Source organism: Callospermophilus lateralis, chromosome 6, assembly GCF_048772815.1.
Source record: "Callospermophilus lateralis isolate mCalLat2 chromosome 6, mCalLat2.hap1, whole genome shotgun sequence".
NCBI lineage: Eukaryota > Metazoa > Chordata > Mammalia > Rodentia > Sciuridae > Callospermophilus > Callospermophilus lateralis.
Genome location: NC_135310.1, coordinates 132636407 through 132660105, shown reverse-complemented (window position 1 = coordinate 132660105; position 23699 = coordinate 132636407). Strand labels below are relative to the sequence as shown.

Genomic DNA, 23699 nt, shown 5'->3' with positions numbered 1-23699 from the left:
CCACATTTTTTTTATCCATTCATCTATTGAAGGGCATCTAGGTTGGTTCCACAGTCTAGCTATTGTGAATTGTGCTGCTATGAACATTGATGTAGCTGTATCCCTATAATACGCTCTTTTAAGGTCTTTGGGGAATAGTCTGAGAAGGGGAATAGCTGGGTCAAATGGTGGTTCCATTCCCAGCTTTCTGAGGAATCTCCATACTGCTTTTCAAATTGGCCACACCAATTTGCAGTCCCACCAGCAATGTACAAGTGTACCCTTTTGTTCACATCCTCACCAGAACTTGTTGTTGTTTGACTTCATAATGGCTGCCATTCTTACTGGAGTGAGATGGTATCTTAGGGTGGTTTTGATTTGCGTTTCTCTGACTGCTAGAGATAGTGAGCATTTTTTCATGTACTTGTTGGTTGATTGTTATGTCCTCCTCTGAGAAGTGTCTGTTCAGGTCCTTGACCCATTTGTTGATTGGGTTATTTGTTTCTTATTGTTTAATTTTTTGAGTTCTTTGTATACTCTGGATATTAGGGCTCTATCTGAAGTGTGGGGAGTAAAAATTTGTTCCCAGGATGTAGGCTCCCTATTTACTTCTTTTATTGTTTCTCTTGCTGAGAAAAAAACTTTTTAGTTTGAGTAAGTCCCATTTGTTGATTCTTGTTTCTAACTCTTGGGCTATTAGTGTCCTATTAAGGAATTTGGAGCCCGACCCCAATTAGAGCCAACTTTTTCTTCTATCAGATGCAGAGTCTCTGTTTTGATATCAAGCTCCTTGATCCATTTTGAGTTATCTTTTGTGCATGGCGAGAGAAAGGGATTCAGATTCATTTTGTTGCATATGGATTTCCAGTTTTCCCAGCGCCATTTGTTGAAGATGCTATCCTTTCTCCATTGCATGCTTTTAGCACCTTTGTCAAATATAAGATAGTTGTAATTTTGTGGATTGGTCTCTGTGTCCTCTATTCTGTACCATTGGTCCACCTGCCTGTTTTGGTACCAGTACCATGCTGTTTTGTTACTATTGCTCTGTAGTATAGTTTGAAGTCTGGTATCGCTATACCGCCTAATTCACTCTTCCTGCTTAGAATTGCTTTTGCTATTATGGGTCTTTTATTTTTCCATATGAATTCATGATTGCTTTCTCTATTTCTGCAAGAAATGCCATTGGGATTTTGATTGGCATTGCATTAAACCTATAGAAAACTTTTGGTAATATCACCATTTTGATGATGTTAGTTCTGCCTATCCATGAACAAGGTATATTTTTCCATCTTCTAAGATCTTCTTCTATTTCTCTCTTTAGGGTTCTGTAGTTTTCATTGTATAAGTCTTTCACCTCTTTTGTTAGGTTGATTCCCAAGCTTTTTTTGTTTTGTTTTGTTTTGTTTTGTTTTGTTTTTTTTGAGAATATTGTGAATGGAGTGGTTGTCCTCATTTCCATTTCAGAAGATTTGTCACTGATGTACAGAATGCCTTTGATTTATGCATGTTGATTTTATATCCTGCCACTTTGCTGAATTCATTTATTAGCTCTAGTAGTTTCTTTGTAGAACCTTTTGGGTCTTCTAAGTATAGGAATATGTCATCCACAAGAGTGATAATTTAAGTTCTTCTTTTCCTATCTTTATGCCTTTAATTTCTTTCATCTGTCTAATTGCTCTGGCCAGTATTTTGAGAACTATATTGAATAGAAGTGGTGAGAGAGAGCATCCCTGTCTTGTTCCAGATTTTAGAGGGAATGCCTTCAGTTTTTCTCCATTCAGAATGATGCTAGCCTGAACCTTAGCATAGATAGCTTTTACAATATTGAGGTATGTTCCCGTTATCCCTAGTTTTTCTAGTGTTTTGAACACAAAGGAATGATGTACTTTGTTGAATGCTTTTTCTGCGTCAATCGAGATGATCATATGGTTCTTATCTTTAAGTCTATTGATGTGGTGAATAACATTTATTGATTTCCGTATATTGAACCAGCCTACCCAAGGGCATTTTTGAGAAAGGCTCACCACTCCCTCAAACCAACCCAACCCTTAACTGACCACATTAGGACCTACCCAGCTCTTATTCCTGAGCCTCCCCGATAAAAGTCCCAGAACTCAAGCCTGTTTTGCCTCTCTCTCCTTTATTTGTCAGCTTTGAGAAATAAACTCTTGTGTATATCTCTGCCTGGTTTCTGTCTCATTTCTCACTTACCTATCTCTTGTTTCTCACTTTCCCTTCATTTTGGTGCCAAAACCCAGGATAGGCTGAGTTCCTGGTGTGCCTGCTCCCCTCTTTGAGGGTCACTGAGCATCCCCAGACCCTGATAAGTATTCCATCATGGGACCAGGTCCTCCATTTTGCTGAATGCCCTCTCTGCACTCATCACCGGACATTTTAGGTAAGACCCTGTCTCCAGTCAACCTAAATGACCTATGGGTCCCAGGAAATGACCATGGATCATCTGGCACTCCCAGGGTTACCATTTGGTCAGGGGTACACCAGCCACAGCTTTCACAGCTACTGCTGATCCCTACTGCCAACTGAGTCTATAGGTGGTCTTTTATTTGGGTCCTGGGTATTGAGAAAAAAACACAGAGGATTATTGGGAGTTGTTTCTGGTGAGATTACCTCTCAGCCTTGGGTTAATCTCTACAGGCTTCTGCCCCTTCTACAGGCTTCTGCCCCTACCACATAGTCCTGGCCAGGCACCCAAGTGCCTCAACAGACTCCTGTCCTGACACTTACCCAGTGGTGGTGACAATCCCCTGAGCGTAACTGTCTTCTCAACTAGGTGATACTAGAGACTGGCAGACACCCCACCTCTAAACTCATTTCCTACATCTCACCCATGGGTGGCTCCTCATTCATTCCTTCCCATAGTCCCCTAGGCTGCCTCCTGGCTAATCTAGGGTCTCTCTCTTACACCCTGGATGTAAACCTTTCAAAACTTATCTGCTTATGCAATCAGATCTGGCCTCAATATCCTTTGGATAATGACTCTAAATGGCTGCTTAATGGTACTCTAGATCCCAATATTATCAGGGATCTTTTCAACTATTGTGAACATTTGGGAAAATGGAAAGAGATATTATAAGTTCAGGCCTTCTCCTTTCTATATTCTAAGACCTCTCTCTGCAACTTTTACTCTCCCTCACAAGTCCTCTTAGCTCTCACCTTGCCTATACCTGCTTCCAAAGGGACAGAAGATCCTACTCATGACTCCTTCTCCTTCAAACCAGCAGATGAGCCCCCACCATACCACAATTCTCTTTCTAATGAAGCCTCCACAGCAACTGTCCCCATGGCCCCTCTGCCCTTTTCTCCTCCCACCACATGCTCATGAGCTGCCGCTTCCCAACCCACATCTCTGTGTCCTGTACATGAGGTGGCGTGGGTAGATGGTATAATCTGGGTTCATGTGCCTTTCTCTTTGTCAGATCTTTCACAAATAGTAAAGTAGCTTGGGTCCTATACTTCAAGTCCCACCACATATATCAAAAAGTTTCAATATCTGACTTGATCATATAATTTGGCCTTCCATGATGTCCATATGATCTTGTCTAACACCCTCCTTCCTGAGGAGTGCAGGAGAGTTTGAGAGCAAGCTAGAAATTATGCTGATGAGGTACATCAAACCTCCCCTGCCCATCCGATTGGCACCGAAGCAGTCCCTGAACAAGACCCCAATTGGCATTTTAATTCACGTAGGGGAGTCACTAGTAACTAAACCAATTCATTACTTGCCTCATGGCAGGACCTAGAAAGGCAGCCCATAAGGCTATCAAATATGAAAGGCTTCAGGAAATCTTCCAAGATAAAAATGAAAATCCTTCAACATTTTTAGATTGCCTGACCAAGGCTTTATTACAATATACTAATCTGGACCCTGAAACTTCAGACGGGAGACAATTACTAATGACCTATTTTTTCTCCCAGATTTCCCCCAATATTAAGGCCAAACTAACATGCCTCAAGAGGGAGCCCCTAGATCTCCAAACTGAGGTTCTGAAAGTGGCCTTTAAGGTATATAACGAGAGAGAGGAGAAGGCCCGGAAGCGGAAATATCAGATGCTTACTCAAGCCATCGGTCCAACCTTAGCATATCCCTTGTTCCACTGACCATCTGTCCCTCAGGACTGCCAGGACCCTGGTTTGTTTTTTTTTTTTTTTTTTTTTTTTTTTTTAGAGAGAGAGAAAAAGAGAGAGAGAGACGGAGAATTTTTTAACAGTTTTCGGCAGACACAACATCTTTGTATGTATGTTGTGCTGAGAATCGAACCCGGGCCGCACGCATGCCAGGTGAGCACGCTATCTCTTGAGCCACATCCCCAGCCCCTGGGACCCTGTTTTAATGTGGTTAGACAGGTCACTGGGCTTATACATGTCCTAAGCCTCACAAGCCTCCAGGCCTTTGTCCTAAATTCCATCAGAAGGGACACTGGGCCATTAACTGTCCCTGAGCCTATCACAGCCCCCAGCCATCTGGCCCTTCTGATTCCCCTTTCCAACTTTTAGGACTGGCTGCAGAGGACTGATGAGTCCCAGGTCCCCCATCATCTGTCCACTGCCATCACTCTGTGGGGACCCAGGGTAACTCTGTATATTTCAGGTAGGCCTGTCTCCTTCCTCCTAGATACCAGAGCTACATATTCAGTCCTCAAGGAGTTCAGGGGGCCTACTACTCATTCAATGACTTCTATTGTCATGGTAGAGGGTTAACCTTACCAACCTTTACAGACACTTATTCTTGTTTGTGCTTTTGGCTCTCTAATTTTTACTCACTCCTTTTTAGTCATTCCACAGTGGCATGCTCTCCTTATGGGAAGGGACATCCTCACAAAGTTGGGGGCTATGCTTTCCTTCTCCCCTCATATAGACTTCCATACAGATTCTCCAGATACCCTGATCTTCACCCTTACCTTAGGACCATACTCTATTCTATCTGCCAGTGCCTTCCCATTACTTCTTTCTGAGGTGGACCCTACTGTCTGGAATGCTTCAAGTTCTTCTATCACCCTGCACCACAAGCCCATTCATATTTGTCTCAAAGACCCCCTCCATTTTTTGGCCCAATCACAGTACCCGCTCTCCCAACAAAAACTCCTAGGCTTACAGCCTCTTTTTGAAAGGGATTTCCTAAACCTACTCATTCCCCTTATAACACCCCCATCTTAGCAGTTAAAAAGCCTAATGGTTTCTACCTCTTGGTCCAAAACCACCATTCCATCAACTCTGCAGTCATCCCACAGTAATCCTCACATCTTTTTCTCCACCATTCCTTCCAGGACCTCTTACTTCTCAGTACTAGACCTGAAATATGCCTTCTTCTGTATTCCCCTCCATTCTGACCCTCAAGACATTTTCATCTTTATATGGACAGACCCTGAGTCTTATAAGTCCACTCAGCTGACATGGACAGTTCTCCTCTAAGTGTTCTGAGTCAGCCCTCATATCTTCAGACAGGCCTTGGTTAAGGACCTAGCATTCATACATATCATTCAGTCTATGGTCCTACAGTATGTTGATGACCTCCTTCTTTGCAGTCCCTCCTTTGAGGTCAGTCATCAGGTCACCTGTAAACTTCTTAACTTCCTTTCTGCCCATGGCTATATGGCTTCTCCACCCAAAGTACAGCTTTCTTTGACAATAGTAACATACCTAGGCCTCCTCCTGACCCCTACACACAAAGCCATTACAGTTGATAGAAAGGGCCTTATTGCTAATATACCAATGCCCTCTACTAAGGAAGAAATTCTCTCCTTTCTTGGTATGGCAGGATTCCTCAGAGCTTGGATTCCTAACTACTCTATATTGGCTAAGCCTCTATATGATGCAGCCGGGGGCCTACTGTTAAGGTCTGTAAATAAGTCAGATTGGCACCTGGTATTTTGCCAGAGAAATGTTAAAGTCTGTAAACAAGTCTGCATGGTGTCTGGCAAAATGCCAGAGGGAGTGGTTTGTGAAGTAACAAAAGCGAGCCATTAAGTGTGGAGATTCCTTATTGGTTGACTGCTGTATCTATTTTATGCTAATTAGATAGGCTGTGTAAAATTATAAATATCGCTCAGATCCTACAATAAATGGCTTCCATTCCTGCTGCATCAACGTACACAAGTTATTCATCACCCCCCAGTTATTTTGCTGCAGCCGGACTGCAGCAGCCTACTCTCTGAATCCCTATTACACTCTGTTACAAATCCCTTCACCAGGCTCCAGCAGGCCCTCTACTGGGCCCTCCTCCAGGCGCCTGCTCCCCATCTCCCTGATCTCACATGCCCATTTCACCTTTACATGGTTGAAAAGCAAGGATTTGCTCTAGGGGTCTTCAGACACATGCTGGAGTCAACATTTGCCCCTGTGGCTTATCTATCAAAGGGTCTTGGCCCTACTGCTAAGGGATGGGCCCCTTGCCTACAAACATGGCTGCAGCCTCTCTACTCATTAATGAGTCAATGAAACTCACCTTTGGGGTCCCACTCACCATCCTGGCTCCCTGTCACCTAAAGGAACACTTCACCTACAAGGGCTTACATTCCTTACCCCACTGTCACCTTTTGTCTCTACAAGTTTCCCTGGTGGAAGATCCCAGTCTTACTTTCCACACATGCTCAGCTCTAAACCTTGCTACTCTCCTCCCCACTCCTCAGGACTCTTCCATCTCTTCTCATCTTACCCATTCATGCATTGAAACTGTGGAGGAACTTCTTCCATATCCTTCCCAATACAGGAAGGCCTCTTGCTCCAGGAAACATACACATGGTTCACAGATGGCTCCTCCTTCCTTCAGTGGGGAGTTCATCAGGCAGGGTATGCTATAGTCTTTCTAATATCGGTTGTGGAAGCAGCTCCCCTTCCCAATAATATATCCAATCAGCAGGCTGAACTTGTTGCTTTCATAAGAGCATTCACTTTGGCAAAGGGAGCCTCCCTTAATGTCTACACTGACTCTAAATACACTTTCCATATATTTCTCTCCCACTCTGCTATTTGGAAGGAGTGTGAATTCCTTACCACCAAGAGAACTTCAATTATTAATGCCCTCTTTATCTCTGATCTCCTTCAGGCCTCAAAGCTTCCCACTGCCATTGGAATCTCACATTATAAATCCCATCAGACAGACACCTCCTTTGTGACACTCAGCAACAAAAAGGTAGACTCTAAGGCAAGGGACACTGCCCTCCAACAGCCTACCCCAACTGCTATCCTCTGCCTTGCTAGTCCCCTGATGAACTCTTTTCCCACCTGACACTCAACAGATGCTTACCTTTCTTCACAAGCTCTTTCACCCTAACATCACATCTTTAAAACAATTTCTCACTTCCCACCTTAAATTCGCTCCACAGGACCTACAATTTCTCTCTACTCTCTCTGCCTCCGGTGAAATCTGCCAAAATAATAATAATAATAATAATAATAATAATAATAATAATAATCCCCCCTCCAATCTCCACCCAACTGCCTTTCCTTCACACCAGGCAAGAGGACATCACCCTTACTCTGATTGGCAGCTGGATTTCATCAATATGCCCCCAGTCAAGCAGTACAAATTTCTCTTGGTACTTTTAGACACCTTCTCAGTATGGGTCAAGGCTTTTCCTCCCACCAATAAATATGTCCCTATGGTAGCCAACATCCTCATTGAACACATTCTTCCCCATTTGGCCTCCCTTCCTTGCCCCAGGCTGATAATTGTCCTGAATTTACTTCCCATGTTTCACAGTCTATAGCTAAGGCACTAAACATCTCCTCTCTTTTTCATATCTCCTACCATCCCCAGTCCTCTGGCAAGGTGGAATGTACCAACCAGACCTTGAAGAACATTCTCACTAAACTATCCCTTGAATTACATTTAGAATGGATTAAACTCCTTCCCTTGGTTCTTCTTAGGTTATGAGCCTTCCCAAAGAAGCCACTCAACATCTCCCCTTTTGAGCTTCTATATGGAAAGCCTGTTTCCATGCTCAGCTCAACACCCACTCATTCTCCACTACCCCCTTGCTCCTCATATTTTCTGGCCCTTTCTTGCATATATTAGGAACATTCTTTAGCAGTACAGTAATGATATTCTAGCAAAGCCTAGTTCTGCCTCTTCTCTTTCTCCTTCTCTGTCTACTGGTGACTTGGTACTTTTTTTTTTAAGGAGAGAGAGAGAGAGAGAGAGAGAGAGAGAGAATGAATTTCAATATTTATTTTTCAGTTTTCGGCAGAAACAAGTGTTTTTTTGTTTTTAGTTTTTTTTTTTTTTTGTATGTAGTGCTGAGGATCAAACCCAGGCCGCACGCATGCCAGGCAAGCACGCTACCGCTTGAGCCACATCCCCAGCCCAAACCTGGTACTTTTTAACTGCCCCAACAGGCCCCCTTTCTCCTCTCAACTCTTCACAAAATGGACTGGACCCTATAAGATCATTCTTACCACTACCTCTGTTGCCCACCTTGAGGGCATCCCATATTGGGTTCATAACACCCATTTAAAATGACTTTTCTCTTCCCCTTTATACTGTGACACCCACAGGCCCTCTCAAGCTGTGTTTATCCAAGAACGAAACCCCCAATCTTCCTTTGGTCTCTGAGGACCACAAGGACACTGCAAAACCATGAATACCATCCTTCCCTTTTTCATTTTTGACCTCCTGCCTTATTCTGCAGTCACCTCCCAGGGGTGCCATTATCAGGAATTACCATTCCAGTTCCTAGGAGACTTATAGCAACTTGCTCAAACCATAATAACCATACAGTCTCAGCTTGATTCTTTAGCTGCTGTTGTTCTGCAGAATTGAAGGGGCCTTGATATTTTTAGAGTCAAAAAAGGAAGACTTTGTCTGTACCTACATGAGGAATGCTATTTTTATGTCAATCAATCTGGTATAGTAAAGGTCCAGATAAAACAATTCCAACAAGACTTTGAACATTGGAAACAACAGCTCTCCTCTACTAAAGGATGACAGCTAAGTAACCCCCTTCCCCAGTGGGCACTTCCCTTCTCCTTGTCATAGGCCTTCTGTTAACTCTTGCCCCCTGCATCATTAGATTGGTTCAAGACCAGATCCAAAATTCCTCACCAAAAATTGGGGCACTGGGCACAGCATTCCAACACCACTCAACCTTCATCATCATTCCAATGGCATCCCATCCCCTAATGAAGGATTCAAATGCCACCCTTTCCCAGCAAGAAGCAGTTATAGAAGATTGACCTACATCCCTGTTCCCTAATGATCCCAATAAAAACAAAAAAGAGGGGAATATAAGGTCCATGCTTAGCCTCTGGGTGGCCATCTTAAGTGACAGCTGCTATTTTAAGGAAAAAGTTTCACTTTCTGGCCCAAGGGCATTTCTGAGAAAGGCTCACCACTCCCTCATACCAACCCAACCCTTAACTGTCCACATTAGGACCCTCTCAACTCTGATTCCTGAACCTCTCCCATAAAAGTCCCAGAACTCAAGCCTATTTTGCCTCTCTCCTATAGATAGATGGCCTTAATTTGTCAGCTCTGAGAAACAAACTTGTGTGTATCTCTGCCTGGTCTCCATCTTTTATTTCTTGCTTGCTCATCTCATTCCTTGCTTTCCCTTCACCTCCCTTCCTTTTTTCATTCCTCCTCCTCCTCCTTCTCCTCTCTCTAATTTATGGTTTAAATCACAGCAGAGTCAGTAATTACAAAATTAGTTTTGTAGTCTCCTGTCCATGAGTACAGTATTTTCAGTAGGAATTTCCAAATCTAAGTTGAAAATTAACCCTTCAAAATTAACAAAATTAACACAAAATACTGCTAAATGTGAATGACTCCAAACATAGAGGTGGGAGGCAATCTATCTGAGAGCTATTTATAGATAAGTTCAGTGTGCTGCCCACTTGACTCTAGGTTTAGGCCTGAGTCCTATAGTTAGCTCACTCAATGAGCACATATAAACCAGCTGCCAGTGAAACATTTGGGTAGTCTCATAAATAAAATGGAAGAGAATAATATATTTAAAGCTATATTATTAAAGTTCAAGAGAAGTTGAGCATTTCTCCCATTACTTAATTGGTTAGGAAAGTTTGTAGGGAGGGCTTCGAAAGTAAATATAGCATTTTGAAGAAAGCAATGAGTATTTGAGCAAATTTTCCTCAGGTTGGTGCTATTAATGATTATACATATATGTACCTATATATGTATGAATATATGTGTATGTATATTTATGTGTGTATATGTGTATGTATATTTGTGTGTGTGTGTGTGTGTGTGTGTGTGTGTGTGTAGAGAGAGGGAGACAGAGACAGAAACTGACTCTCACTATGTTGCCTAGGCCTAAAACTACTGCGCTCAAAGGATCCTTCTGCTTCAGCAAGTGCTAGGATGACAGGAATGAGCCAGCCCATCAGGATTCACACTTATTGGATATTTGGAAGGAACTGAAGTAAAATATGAAACTTGGATTTATTTAATGCCTTCAGAAGAGTAGGTTGAGGGATATAAAGAAATTAATAGAGCTACAGTTTTAGAGTTAAAACACATCTTGGAAACTCCAATAACACCAAATATACTTTCTTACTGTTATAATAAAATAAGGAGCTTCAATTAAAATAAAACAAAGTTTATGCAATGCCACAATTTTGTTTTGGCATAACAAAACTGATATGTGACTAACAGTATATATGGTTATACTCTTTTGTACCAGTAATGCTTATTTAATTGGTTTTGGACAGATTATTATTATTACTATTATTATTGGTACCAGGGATTGAAGTTGGGGTCACTTAACAGCTAAGCCACATCCCCAGCCCTATTTTGTACTTTATTTTATTTAGAAACAGGATCTCACTGAGTTGTTTAGCACCTTGCTTTTGCTGAGGCTGGCTTTCAACTCACTATCCTCCTTCTTCAGTTTCCCAAGTTGCTAGGATCACAGCCAAGGTACCCAATTTATATATATTTTGTCGTAGATAGACTGACTAACTTTATTTTATTTACTTATTTTTATGTATTACTGAGGATCAAACCCAGTACCTCACACATTCGAGGCAGGCGCTCTACCACTGAGCTACAGTCCCAGCTCCCCCTTTGTATTCTTAATGTAGACTTTATCTCTTCCTGCCTTCCCTTTCCCTTTCTTTCTTTCTTTCTTTCTTTCTTTCTTTCTTTCTTTCTTTTTAATTAAAGAATATATTTTTAATTTGTCCCAGAAAACATCTGTAATCCCAACGACTTCAGGGGCTAAGGCAGGAGGATTACCAGTTCAAAGTCAACCTCAGCACAGTGAAGCACTAAACTACTCAGTGAGACCTGTCTCTAAATAAAAATATAAAATAGTGCTGGAGATGTGGCTCAGTGTTCCAGGGTCCCTGAGTTCCATCCTAGTATTCCTACTCTTAAAAAAAAAAAAAAAAAAGGCCTTGAGTTGCATGGTAGCTCTCGCCTTTGATCCCAGCAATTAGGGAGCCTTGAGACAGGAGGATAGCAAATTTGAGAAGAGCCTGGGAAATTTAGCCAGTCTCTGTCTCAAAAAATAAAAAAGGCTGGATGTAGCTCAGTTATAGAGGACCCCTGGGTTTAATTCCCAACACAATAAAGGCATTGTGAATGTGATTTATGGGCTCTTATGCAGTCACTAAATTAGATACAAGACAGACAAAAATATCTGAAAATACAGTACATGAATACCTGAAGTGAAAACTTTAAAATAATAGAGGGAGAGAAAGCTAAATGTAAAATAGCTTAACGACATTTTGTGTGTGTGGGTGTGTGTGTCTGTATGTGTGTGTATGAGAGCACGCACACCAGAGACATCACAATAATAAATATAAATTCCAAACTAACAGTAAAAGTGACATTCTCAGAGAGTTCAACTAAGGAAGAACAGAGAAGGGTTCCCCTTTTACTTTATTAATTTTGGCATTTCTGAGATTTGTTTTTTTTTTTAACCACAATAAATGTATTAATTTTTTAAATCAGCATTTCAATAGTCAATTGTCTATGTTTCATCCTTTCAGGTTATGCTGGGGTTGTGGCTCAGTGGTACAGCACTTGCTTAGAGCATGTGAGGCCCTGAGTTTGATCTTCTGCACCACACAAAAAGATAAATAAAATAAAAGGTATTGTGTTCATCTACAACTAAAAAATAATTTTAAAAAATCAAATAAAAACCTGAGTGTGACGCACACAGGCATGAAATTCTGATTATGTGATACAGTGCTTAAAGAGAACTGGATGTCAGAGGAGAGTGGGGGAAAGGGAAAAGAAATGGGAAAGACAGTAGAATTAAACGGACATCAATTCCTTGTTCATATATGGATACACCATCAGTGAAACTCCACATCATGTACAACCACAAAAATGGGTCTGTATGACATGTCAAAATACATTCTACTGTCATGTACAACTTAAAAAAACAAATAAAAATTAAAAGGGGGGAAAAAGAGCTAGTAGAAATCGATTCCAAGGTGAGGTGGGCGTAGGAGGTAGGACTCCTAGACTCGGAATCCTAGATCCTCCTGGAAGTGCCTCAGCTCCGTGGGTCGCCCGGACTGGCCGGTCAGCATCTTCCCCGCGGAGCCATTATTTCTTCCAAGATCCAGGTCAAGCCGCAGGAGTAGCCCAGTACCTTCAGCGCTTGTTTCGGGCTTGGTGAGTTGGCCCCTGGGACTGGGGCTGGGGAGGGTGGGGCTGAGAAAGTGGTGTGGACTGTGCGGTTGGAGTACTCCCAGGGAACCCAGGTCTGTGCTGCGCCAGGCTGGATTTATAGACTTTGCGCGGGAGGGGGCTGAAGGGACTGAGAGGCTGAAGGGTTTCCAGGGTGAATAACGACCACAACATTAGGACTCAGGGAACGCCGGAAAGTCAGGAATTATCCTCCGGGAAGAGGAAACTAAGGAACAACTTAGGAAAAACAAACGATTTTGCAGCCTTTTTCAGGAGAGTCGGTATGGCTACCCTCTGACCTTTTGGTTCTTAAAAGCTGATTAAAAGGCATTGAATGAGCTGATTTTCAAGAGCACAAGGTGATCGTTCCCTTTCCCTTAGTTCATTGATTCTCAAACTTTATGGTGCATACAAATCACTGAGGAGTGTATTAAAGGTGCATATTACAATGTTCCCTAAGGTTCTTTCCCACCTCCCCACCCGGATTCAGAGTCCCTAGATGTTTGTCAAAGAGTCTTCCTGCCTGGAATCCAGCTGCTGCGTGATACTTCCTGACATTTTGGAGACACACAGACCTCCTAGGTCTCAGGCACTGCCTGGGTTTACAGAAAACGGGCTTGGATACTTCCTAAGACAGTGCTCCAAAGATTTGGCCTTGGGTAACCTACTGAACTTTCCCTGCCCTAAATTTCTTATCTGGTGAAATGATTATAACAAAACCTCAGAGGATAATTGTATTAAATAGGGTCCTATTTGTGTCCTAAAGCAAACTGAAGATTTGTGTGCATGTTGGCTTTTATTTTTAGGAAGCAGCAGGGTAGCATAGAAAGCTGACAGGACTTGGAACCTATCTAAGCTTTTCTTTCTGTAAACCTGGTGAATATAATACGAACTTTAAATGGTTGTTTTAAAGAATAATTTAAGAAAGCTCAAGAGAAAGTTTAAATAAATGTTGGTTTGCTCATTTTGAGAACAATATTTCCATTCATTTGTTTTCTGCTTTGCTTTTTTATACAGTGAGTTTAAACTTTTTATCCAGACATTGGTGAGTGATCTGTGTGGTCCCTAATTCATGGAATATTTCCTCCATGAACTCTGTTTGGTAAAGGGATTTTTTTTTCTTTTTTCTCCAGTGCTAAGAATAAAAATCAGGGCTTCATGTGTGCTTGGCACATGCCCTACCACTGAACTATAACCCCGCCCCCATGAGCTCTATAGTATTACTATTTCTTTTTCATACACAGAAATTGAAAGAACTTAAGAAATTGGCACAGGATCACACAATTAGTAAATGTTAGAACTAGAATCAGACCTAGGTCAGAGTACCTTGAAAGTCAATGCTCTTTGTCCATTATAACTTTATATTTTTCTACTAGTTCTATTCTTTGTTCACCAGGTCATTCACTTTACTTTTTCAGCAAAAAGCTTTAGGCTCTATGATGATTATATTATCAGTTTCTATCATGATTTATTGCCATTTTCTCTATAAACAATTATTTTTACTGCTTAGGAGGGAGCCTCCCAGGGTGTGTCTTGAAGCATAGCTCCAGCTGGAGGGTACTTTAAGAACTATTCAAGGTCAAGATGAACACAGAGTCAAAGGAGGTCTTTTATCCCTGAATGTTCAAGCTCCTGAGATATAGGAAGAGCTTCTGACAATGAAAGTTGAGTCAGAAAGTCACTTCCATAGTCAGGAATCCAGACTGAAAAGCAGTAACCCACTGGCAAGGGAAATCTTCCGAAGACACTTTTGGCAGCTCTGTTACCAGGAGACCCCTGGACTAAGGGAGGCTCCAACCCAACTTCAAGAACTTTGCTACCAGTAGTTGAGGTCACATGTGAGCACAAAGGAGCAGATTTGGGATGTACGGTTCTGGAGCAGTTTCTCTCCATCCTACTCAAGGAGCTTCAGGGCTGGGTAAGGGAACATTGTCCAGAGAGTGGGGAAGAAGCTGTGATTTTGTTGGAGGACCTGAAGAGAGAGCTTGATGAACCACAACATGAGGTAGGAAGAGAATTTTGTGAAGGAAAAGTGTCTTTGTGGAACAGCAAGAGTCCCTGTGTCGACTGTTCCTTGACTTTGGTAATAAAATAAGATCTTCCTTTCTGCTTCTTTTTTTTCTAGGAAGTATTTCTTCAGTTCATTTCTTTAGAAATCAGATCTTGTCTCTCTGTCCCCAGATGGTAACTCAACACCAAGTAAAAGTCCTCTCTAAAGAAATAGTGCCTGTAGCAGAGCAGACATTACTGAGCCTTCAGTCCCAGCCTACAGAATCCCAGATCACATGTGACCCCACTCAGGAGTCCCATGCTATTGGAGAGACAGGTGAGAGACAGGGTTTATCTATTGTTGAACATATCTCACCTGGTCAAGTAAACCAATAAATCACAGCTGGGGAAATGGGACATCTAATGAGTCTTTACCAGATGACAGTAATGCTCAGTGCTTCTGAATGCCTAGTGTGCTCATCTTTGACTCATCTTATGCAAGTATCTTCCTCCTGAGTACCATCCTGAGGCTCTCTGGAATTCTGGCACATGATTATTAGAAAACTTTCAGAATTTGCTGTGGGGCATAGCTGTAAAGGATAGGTTTCAAGGTTTTACAGATATAGGTTTAGATCATGGCTTTGCCCTGTGGAAGTTGCTTATACTGGGCAGATTAGTTAACCACTTGGCCTTAGCTCTTATCTACAAAATGGAAGTAATAATAGTATTTTTTAGTCTATCCAGGCTTTCATAACAGAATGTCGCAGACTGGTGACTTAAACAACAGAAATTTATTTTCTCGCAATTCTGAAGGCTGGAAGTCTAAGATGAGTATATATCAGTTTTGGGTTTTGGGCATCTCTCTTCCTGGCATGTACACAACAAGCACCCTGTATCCTTATACAACCTCTCCTCTACATGTATGCAGAGAAAGAGAGAGAGATCTGGTGTCTCTTCTCATGAGGACATTAGTTCCCACCCTATAACTTTATTTAACCTTAGTCACCTCCTCAATGGCCTTATCTCCAAATAATCGCATTGAGGGTTAGAACCTAAACATATGAATTGTGAGAGAACACAAGTTAGTCCATAACAATTGTGTACTTCAGAATATTATCGTAAGCATCAAATAAAAACAGTCTGTGAAAATCCCTTAGCATGCATTATGGTACAGACATGGCAGTTGTTCTTATAAGAATTCACCCACTAGTAGCACCTTTGGCACTTTGAGTTTGCACTTGGCCATAGAAAGATATGAGAAGTATGCTTAGTAGGTAAAAGACTGTATGAGAAGATCCAGTGGAATCAGACTTTGTGATTTCTTTTTTTTTTTTAATTTTTGTTGTTGATAGACCTTTATTTTATTTAGTTGTATACGGTGCTGAGAATAGAACCCAGTGCCTCATATATGCCAGGCAAGTGTGCTACTGCTGAGCCACAGCTTTGTATATAATCTTAGTGGTGGTAGTGGCCACCCTTGTGAACATAGTACTGGGTGCTTGGGGCTGAGTCGGCTGCCTTCCCATTCTAGCTCTCCCTGTAGGAACTGGCTTCAGCTTTCCTCTAGTTGTCTACACGTAACATAAAAATCTCTTGCTGACTTTTTATTAGCCTTCTAACAATCAATCTATAGCAAGATTCTTGTTCTTTTCACGGTCACATTATTCCCATCTATATCAAAGCTATTTTCGTTGCCTATGTTTAGCCAATATTTCATCTACCCTAGCAATCATATAGTTACTGTGTATTTCTATTATATTGAACACATCTCTTGGCTTAAATTAAAATAGACTTGTTGAGTAAATTCCATGTACACTGCAGACCTTCCCTTGGCTCCCATAATCTTGTCAGATTATAATTCCTTCTGGTTTCATTTTCCTTCTTTATGAGCATCTTTCCTGCCAGTTCTTTTGTTTCTTTCCTCTTCTTTTCTCTATTTATTTATTTTTTAATTTTCTAGCCATCATTTCCTTTCTTCTACCTCCTGAACTGCCTCTAGAATCTTACTGAGAACCCTCTCCCAATCTTTCTAGGAAGCACAGCTCAGTAAATTCATCCACCTACACATACATCTGTTGAGGCATTCATTTGTTGAACTATTAAGTATTGACTCTGGCTGTAGGAGAGTATCCAAAGGGCTTCTATAAATTAGAGTTCTCACTATAGAATATTAATTCAGCTTACTGAGTTTCTTTTTAGTCATGCTGATTACAAAAAAATTCAATATAGAAGCTTATATAATGAAAAAATGAAAGTTCTCTAAATCCTTGCACTTAGGAGTAACTAGTCTTGACAATTTGCTGTGTATTTTCCAGACTTTTTTCTATATATAATGTGTCTGGCTATACATCTGTCTTATCTTCCCCTGATCCAGTTCATATATATATATATATATATATATATATATATTATATATATATATATAATATATATATATATATATATATATATAATTTTTGGGGGGTGGTGCTAAGAATTAAACCCAGGGCCTTGTACATGCGAGGTAAGCACTCTACCAACTGAGCTATATCCCCAGCCCCTTACCACCAATTTTTTAAAGAGGTGGAATAGAGCAGCTCAGCAGCCTGAGGCAGGAGGATTGCAAGTTCAAAGCTAGCCTCAGCAACTTAGCAAGACCCTGTCTGGAAACAAAAAATAAAAATGGCTGGGGATATGGCTTCATGGTTAAGTGCCCCTGGATCCAATCCTTGGTACCAAAAAAAAGAATAAAAATAAAGAGGCAGGATAATAACATCAAGGGGGGTTGTGTTGAGTCAATTTGATAATACATATGAAAGTGTTTAATAAGCCATGAAGGCCGTATAAATACTAATTATTAAAATGTGGAATGTATTCTGGTTTTTATATTCTCCCTAGTTCCTTGAACATTTCAGATGTAATTGTGCAGTTTGAACAAAAGGAAAGTACGAATCCTACTTATGGCACATCTGTTCTATGCAGACATATTTCTGTTTTCCAAACCTGTTGCAATTCCCCAGCCAAAATGAGGAGAAGAACCATGGCCTAACAACAGAGGAGTCCTAAGAGGTACCTACTCAGGTCTGTGAAGAACAATATAGTTAAATATGGAAGAAAGAATCAGATATTTTGGTCAAAAGAGGAGGTCAGAGGCTGTTTTCTTTGGGTTTCATCTGGTTTGCAAGTTGGAAGTCCAAGATCACACAGCAGCTGCTTTCCAGTATTTAGACAATTTGGGTCTGTTTCTCACCATTTTTTCCTTATGCTTCTCTAAGCAAAGAGGTCATAATTTGGTTGTCTGGACACTGCCCAATATGGATAGTGGTGCAGCCTTTGCCTTAGGTGTCAACGTTGGGCCAGTCAATTGAGATCATAAAATAGTAGAACTGGTTTCAATCCTTTCCCTTTTCTTCATTTATTCATTCAATAAACATTTTTGAGGAACTACTATGTGCCAGGCATTATTCTAAGGCAATAAAATATATCTTGCTCTCATGGAGATTATATTGTAATAATGGAGAGACAATGAACAACATAAAAATAAGGCCATCTAGTATTCTGGAAGGTAATAAGTGTTGTTGAATAAATAAAAAATAGAACAAGATAAGGGAGGTTAAGAGTGCAGTGGGACTCGGCACAATGGTATGTACCTGTAGACCCAGCTACTACTTAAGCAGGAGGGTTACTTTAATTTAGGATTTTGAGATCAGGGTAGGCAACATAACGAGACCCCCATCTCAAATTAAAAAAAAAAGAGCAACAGATTAAGCAAACAGATTGCTGTATTAATTAGAAGAATTAAGATAGGCCTCATTGAGAATGTAAGCATTGAACAAACACTTGAAGGAAGTGAGAGAAAGCCTTGCTCTTTCCAGAAAAGGAGAGGTGATAGAGCAGAGAGGCCTTATGGGGATACAACTTGGATGGCTGTGGATTTGAAAGTCATGAAGTACTACTTGAAATACCTGGAATGGTAAAGCTTGATATTTGTTCCATAAATGAATGAGTCAATATATAAAGTAACTTTCCTTGGAAACTGTCTCTTTGAAGCTTCCTATCTCAAAAGAGAAAAAGACTCCTAAGAATAAACTCCAGAAAAGCCACCCTGATCTTTATCTTCCCACGTCCATGAAGAAGCATAAAAATTTTCCCCAGGCTAAGTCCACATGGGGACAGACTGAGCCACATTTTGATAATGAGGGCAAACTTTCCTCATTACCTATGAAAAGATATTAACACACGAGCTCTTCAACTTTTAAAATCTTCCATTTGGTTTGATGTATGTCTGTGTACATAGTGATCCTATCATAGATGCTGGGATCAAGTGACATTTATTACCTAGATTTTTTTTTTAACAGATGAAATGACCAAGATTGAAGACAGAGAGTTGGTGCTAGGGAAATACTGTCCTAAGGTAGTAGAACCACATGGGAAAATGTTTCATGGTCAGACCAGGGAGATATCACACCAGGATCCTCAAAATGAAGAAGTTAGTGAACCTAATGGTGGGATAGAGAGGCAGTGGAAAAACTCCTTAGGAGATGGGCAAAACAAATGTGATGTTTGTGGGAAGAACTTTGCTCAGAGTTCAGGTCTCATTCGACATCAAAGAACTCACACTGGTGAAAGACCCTATGAATGTAATGAGTGTGAGAAGACCTTCAGTAGAAGTTCTGGCCTTTTTAATCACCAAGGAATCCATAATATATAGAAGCAGTACCACTGCAAAGAATGTGGGGAGGCTTTCAACCAGAGTGTGGGTTTTATCCAGCATTAGAGAATCCACAAGGGCAAAAAGCCCTATCAGTGCAGCCAGTGCAATAAGAGCTGCAGTTCTCGTTCATTTCTTATTGAGCATCAGAGAAGCCACACAGGGGAGTGACCTCACCAGTGCTTAAAAGGTGGAAAAAGCTTTAACTGCCACTGCAATCTTACCCGCCATCAGAAGATCCATGTAGGGGCTGATCCTGTCTAGCCCTGCTTTAGTATGTTTTCTGGAGCACTGGCCAAGTTTTGTGAGGAAGATAAGATGAGAAAATGCCTTTTTCCTTCCTGTCTCCACTAAATATGTTTGGAACAAATACTAACCAATGACCCAGTCACTTCCCAAGAGGAATGTTTGAGTTTTTGAAGCTGCTGCTTTCCATTTTGTTCATTTGCCCTTTTCCTGTTCTTACTACTTTGTCCCTTTTTAAAATTATCTTTTAGATGGCTGCTAATATAATAAATGGCATTGCTTACATCAGCACACATAAAAGATCTGGTATTTGTGTTTAATTCCTAAAAATAACAGAACTCTGCTCATGCTTTATAATAGATGGGTCTTTGGTGTTCCCTGAGACCCATGCCTACATTATAAACTCCTTTCCACCCTACTGGATCCTTCTGATTCTGCCTTAGAATAGTGACCAGCATTGGCTTGGTGCTTCAGTGTTTACAGAAGGCATCCCTTTACCTAACTACCATTGTTCCTTACAACAATCACACAGGGAAATAAGTTTTATCATTATCCCATTTTACAGATGAGATATCGCAAATTCAGAAAGTCCCAAGCATCAGAACTAAACCTGAAGCCTGAACTTTTCAATAATCTCTTCCTTTTGGAAAAACACGAAAATCCTGCAGTTTGCTCAGACAACTGTACAATTAGAGCTTTGCACTGTTTTTAATAATTCTTAAATATGTTGCACAAAGCATTCAACTCTTAATTTAAATTGGGGATAATATGAATGAAATATTTTATGGAAAATGTAAATAAAAGTGGAATAGCATAGTAGATCCCCATGCACATATTCACCCAGCTTCAACAGTTATCTACTTGTAGCCCATTTTGTTAAATTTATACCTTCTCCTCCTCACTTCCTCTGTATACTTTTAGAATAAACTTAAAATATAAACGTTGATTCAGGTAAAAATTATTAAGCAGATCTGGTGACTGAGTTCCCTCTTGTGTGGATTTTGTTGTTGTTGTTCTTTGATTGGTTGGTTGGTTAGTTGGTTGGTTAGTTGGTTTGGTTAGGTTTTTTGTTCATATTTTTGTTTGTTTTCAGTTTGGGATTTGGGGATTGAACCCAGGGGTATTCTACCACACCCTTGGAACTACATTCTCAGCCCTTTATTTTTTATTTTGAGACAGGGTCTCACCAAATTGCCAAAAGCCAGTCTCCAACTTGCAATCCTCCTGCCTCAGCCTCCCAAGTTGCTAGGATTACAGGTATGCACCAACATACCCAGCCTGAATCCCCCCTTGATCCAAACCTCTATCTTTTTTTTTTAATTTCTTCATAAGTGGCATAGGAAGTTAGATTTTAAGTCAAGGCCATTACTAACATTTTCCCATCACAAGGAAAATAAATAATCTAACACACAGCATACCAACTTCACAAAGTTTATTCTAAAAAATACAAGCTGGAACTGACATCCATTTTCCTCTTTCTGCAATTCTTTTGGATGTCAATTAGATTAATTATAATCCTTGATGTTATTTGAAATGCACTCATATCACTGGTATTTAAATGATATGCTTTTGATTATAACTTTGGTAACTTAGAGTTATTTTCAATAGTTAAATTAGCATTCACCTCCCATACAAAAGATTAGACCTTAAAAACTGCATATACAATTGAGGTGTGGCTCAGTGATAGAGTGCTTACCTAGCATGCACAAGAGACTGAGTTCAATCCCCAGCACCCCAAAAAGAAACAAAATATTTTTTAAAAGAAAACTACCTATATATCCATTATCTGTTACCCCTTATTTCAGCTACCTGACTTCTTCCAATTGAAGAAACATCAACTATCTTGAATCCCAATTTTATTCACTTCTTGCTTTCTTTTGTTATATATAATTCTATTACATATGTATGCATTCCTAAGAAGTATCATTCTTACTTTTCTTATTTATCTATTTTTGCAGTGCTAGAAGTTGAACCCAAGGCCTCATGCCTCGATAAGTGCCCTACTCCTGACCTATATCCCCAGCCCTTTATTTTAAGTGATTTTAGTATTCTTTTATAGAATTTTCAGTGAAGCATGGATGTATTTATTCCTTCAGAAATATAGCAGGACACATGCTATAAACCTGGAAACAATCCTTTTATTATTGAAGGAAGGAGTCGTGACAATAATATAATATACCACAACTACATTTGAAAACCAGAAGATATAATGAGTGGCTTGATATATTGAAAGGGTTAATAGTGATATATTTTCCATCTATTGGGAATATAAGGACTGATCATAATCTATGAACAAACATTCATTTATTTAACAAATAATTTATTAAGTACCTATGCAGTAGGAAATATTTTCAGGACTTAAAATACATAAATGAACAAGACATCCAAATATCCTAGGCTCATCTTTCTAGCTGGGGGAGTCAGACAAATAATCAAGTAAATAAATAAAACATACAATATATTAAAAGAAGATAAAATGTTTTTTAAAAGACTCATCAGGCTAAGGAGAAGATCAGGAGTACTAGTGCATAGAGGACAGTTTGAGTATTAAATAAGGAGATTATAGCAGGCTTTATTGAAAAAACGGCCTTTGAGGGGAGGAGACTTAAAAGAGGTAAGAAAGTTAGTCAAGTAGATTACTCTAGGAAGAGGAAATAGCTAGAGCAAAGGTCTTGAAAATATGTATGTTTGTTGTATTCAAAAAGTAATAAGGTCCAGCTACTTCAGAGACTGAGATAGGATGATCACAAGTTCGAGGCCAACTTCATCAACATAGGGAGACCCAATCTCAAACTGAAATAAAAAAGAATGGGGATATAATTCAGTGGCAAAGTGCTTGCCTAATGTGTGTGAGGCCCTGAGTTCAATTCATGGTACCACATAAAGAAAAAAAGAAGAAAAGAAGGAAGGAAGAAGGAAAGAGAAAACAAAAAGAAACAAGGAGGCCTGGGCCAGGCCTGAGAGAGGGGGTAAGAGATAGGAGATGAGGTGAAAGAGGTAATGGGAAGCCAGAATTTTGAAGAGATTTGTCCACCTCTGTAAAGACTTGGGCTGTTGATTTTGGTAAAAAAAATGGAAACCATTGTAGGGTTTTGAGTGAAAGAATGATGTGTGTGATACAACATAGATTTAAAAATAGATTTTAAATTTTCTCAATATGCTCTTGACTGACATATTGAGAAGAGAATAAGGGGAGCAAGAGTCCACTCTTGCAAACTTTTTGCAGGCTACCATACTAATAAATTTGAAAGACAGAGTGTCCTAGACGAGGATGACAGCAGGAAGGTAATGAAAAATGATCAGTTTCTGAGTCAACTTGGAAAATATACCACAAATGAAAACTTAACATATAAGAATAGAGGGTAGTTCTCAGGCACTTCAAGGGCAAAGTCAAAATCTTGTTCATCTTCTTTTTTATTCATCTTTAATTCCTTAGTGTTTGATCACAGATATGACATAAACCATCACATTTATTGAATGAATGGTGGGAACACAAAACTTATTTAGAAAAAGGAAAAGACTGGTATTACTGGAAGCAAGAATGCCAGCACTTTGGATTCCAGCAGTAGGTGCTAAGAGACCTTGTTTTATTATAATAAGACAAAAGAATGAGTTGACTCAATTTTCAGATTCACTCATTTAATAAGAACTCTGCTAGAAGAAAATATAATGGTAAGCCTAATACATATCTCACATATCTCTTCAATATCTCACATGTATCTTGTATATCTCTCAGCCCCAAACCAGCTGTTCTATGTCCTGTGCTATATACAAATGGGCTTGGAAAGGTACAAACTCCCATTTCCCAGGCTCCCAATGTTGATGGGTAGAATTGATGAGACAGAAGGAGAAAATGGTTAAAGGTTTTAACACTTTAATTAATACATGAGAACTTGTTATTTGATGAATTAAGCAATGTGTAATCTGTTTAAGAATTTACTCAGAGAAAATTTAAAATATGGCATACTGCTTGCATTTAATAAGTTACATTAGGAATGTTTTCCCAGACTCCTGAAAACCTTGAAGAACCCAAGAAATTGAAATTTTAAAAAGAGATTTGGAAAGGAGTTCTGAAGATTTTAGATAATGACCCAATTCCTAATTTTAAAAAATACACAGTGCAGACAAGAAAAATCACAATGTACATTCAATTAGTAGTTGTGAAAGAGAACAAGG

General features: G+C 40.0%; 1 protein-coding gene across 1 annotated transcript in view; it reads left to right on the top strand.

Annotated features, from left to right (window-relative positions):
• Zscan9 (zinc finger and SCAN domain containing 9) overlaps nucleotides 1–19541 on the top strand; it is a 48179-nt gene extending 28638 nt beyond the window's left edge. Inside the window, 4 exon segments of the mRNA XM_076859597.1 lie at nucleotides 14177–14464; nucleotides 14467–14603; nucleotides 14780–14924; nucleotides 18925–19541. Of these exon segments, the coding sequence (XP_076715712.1) occupies nucleotides 14177–14464; nucleotides 14467–14603; nucleotides 14780–14924; nucleotides 18925–19541 (1187 nt within the window).
• Nucleotides 19542–23699: the final 4158 nt, after the last annotated feature.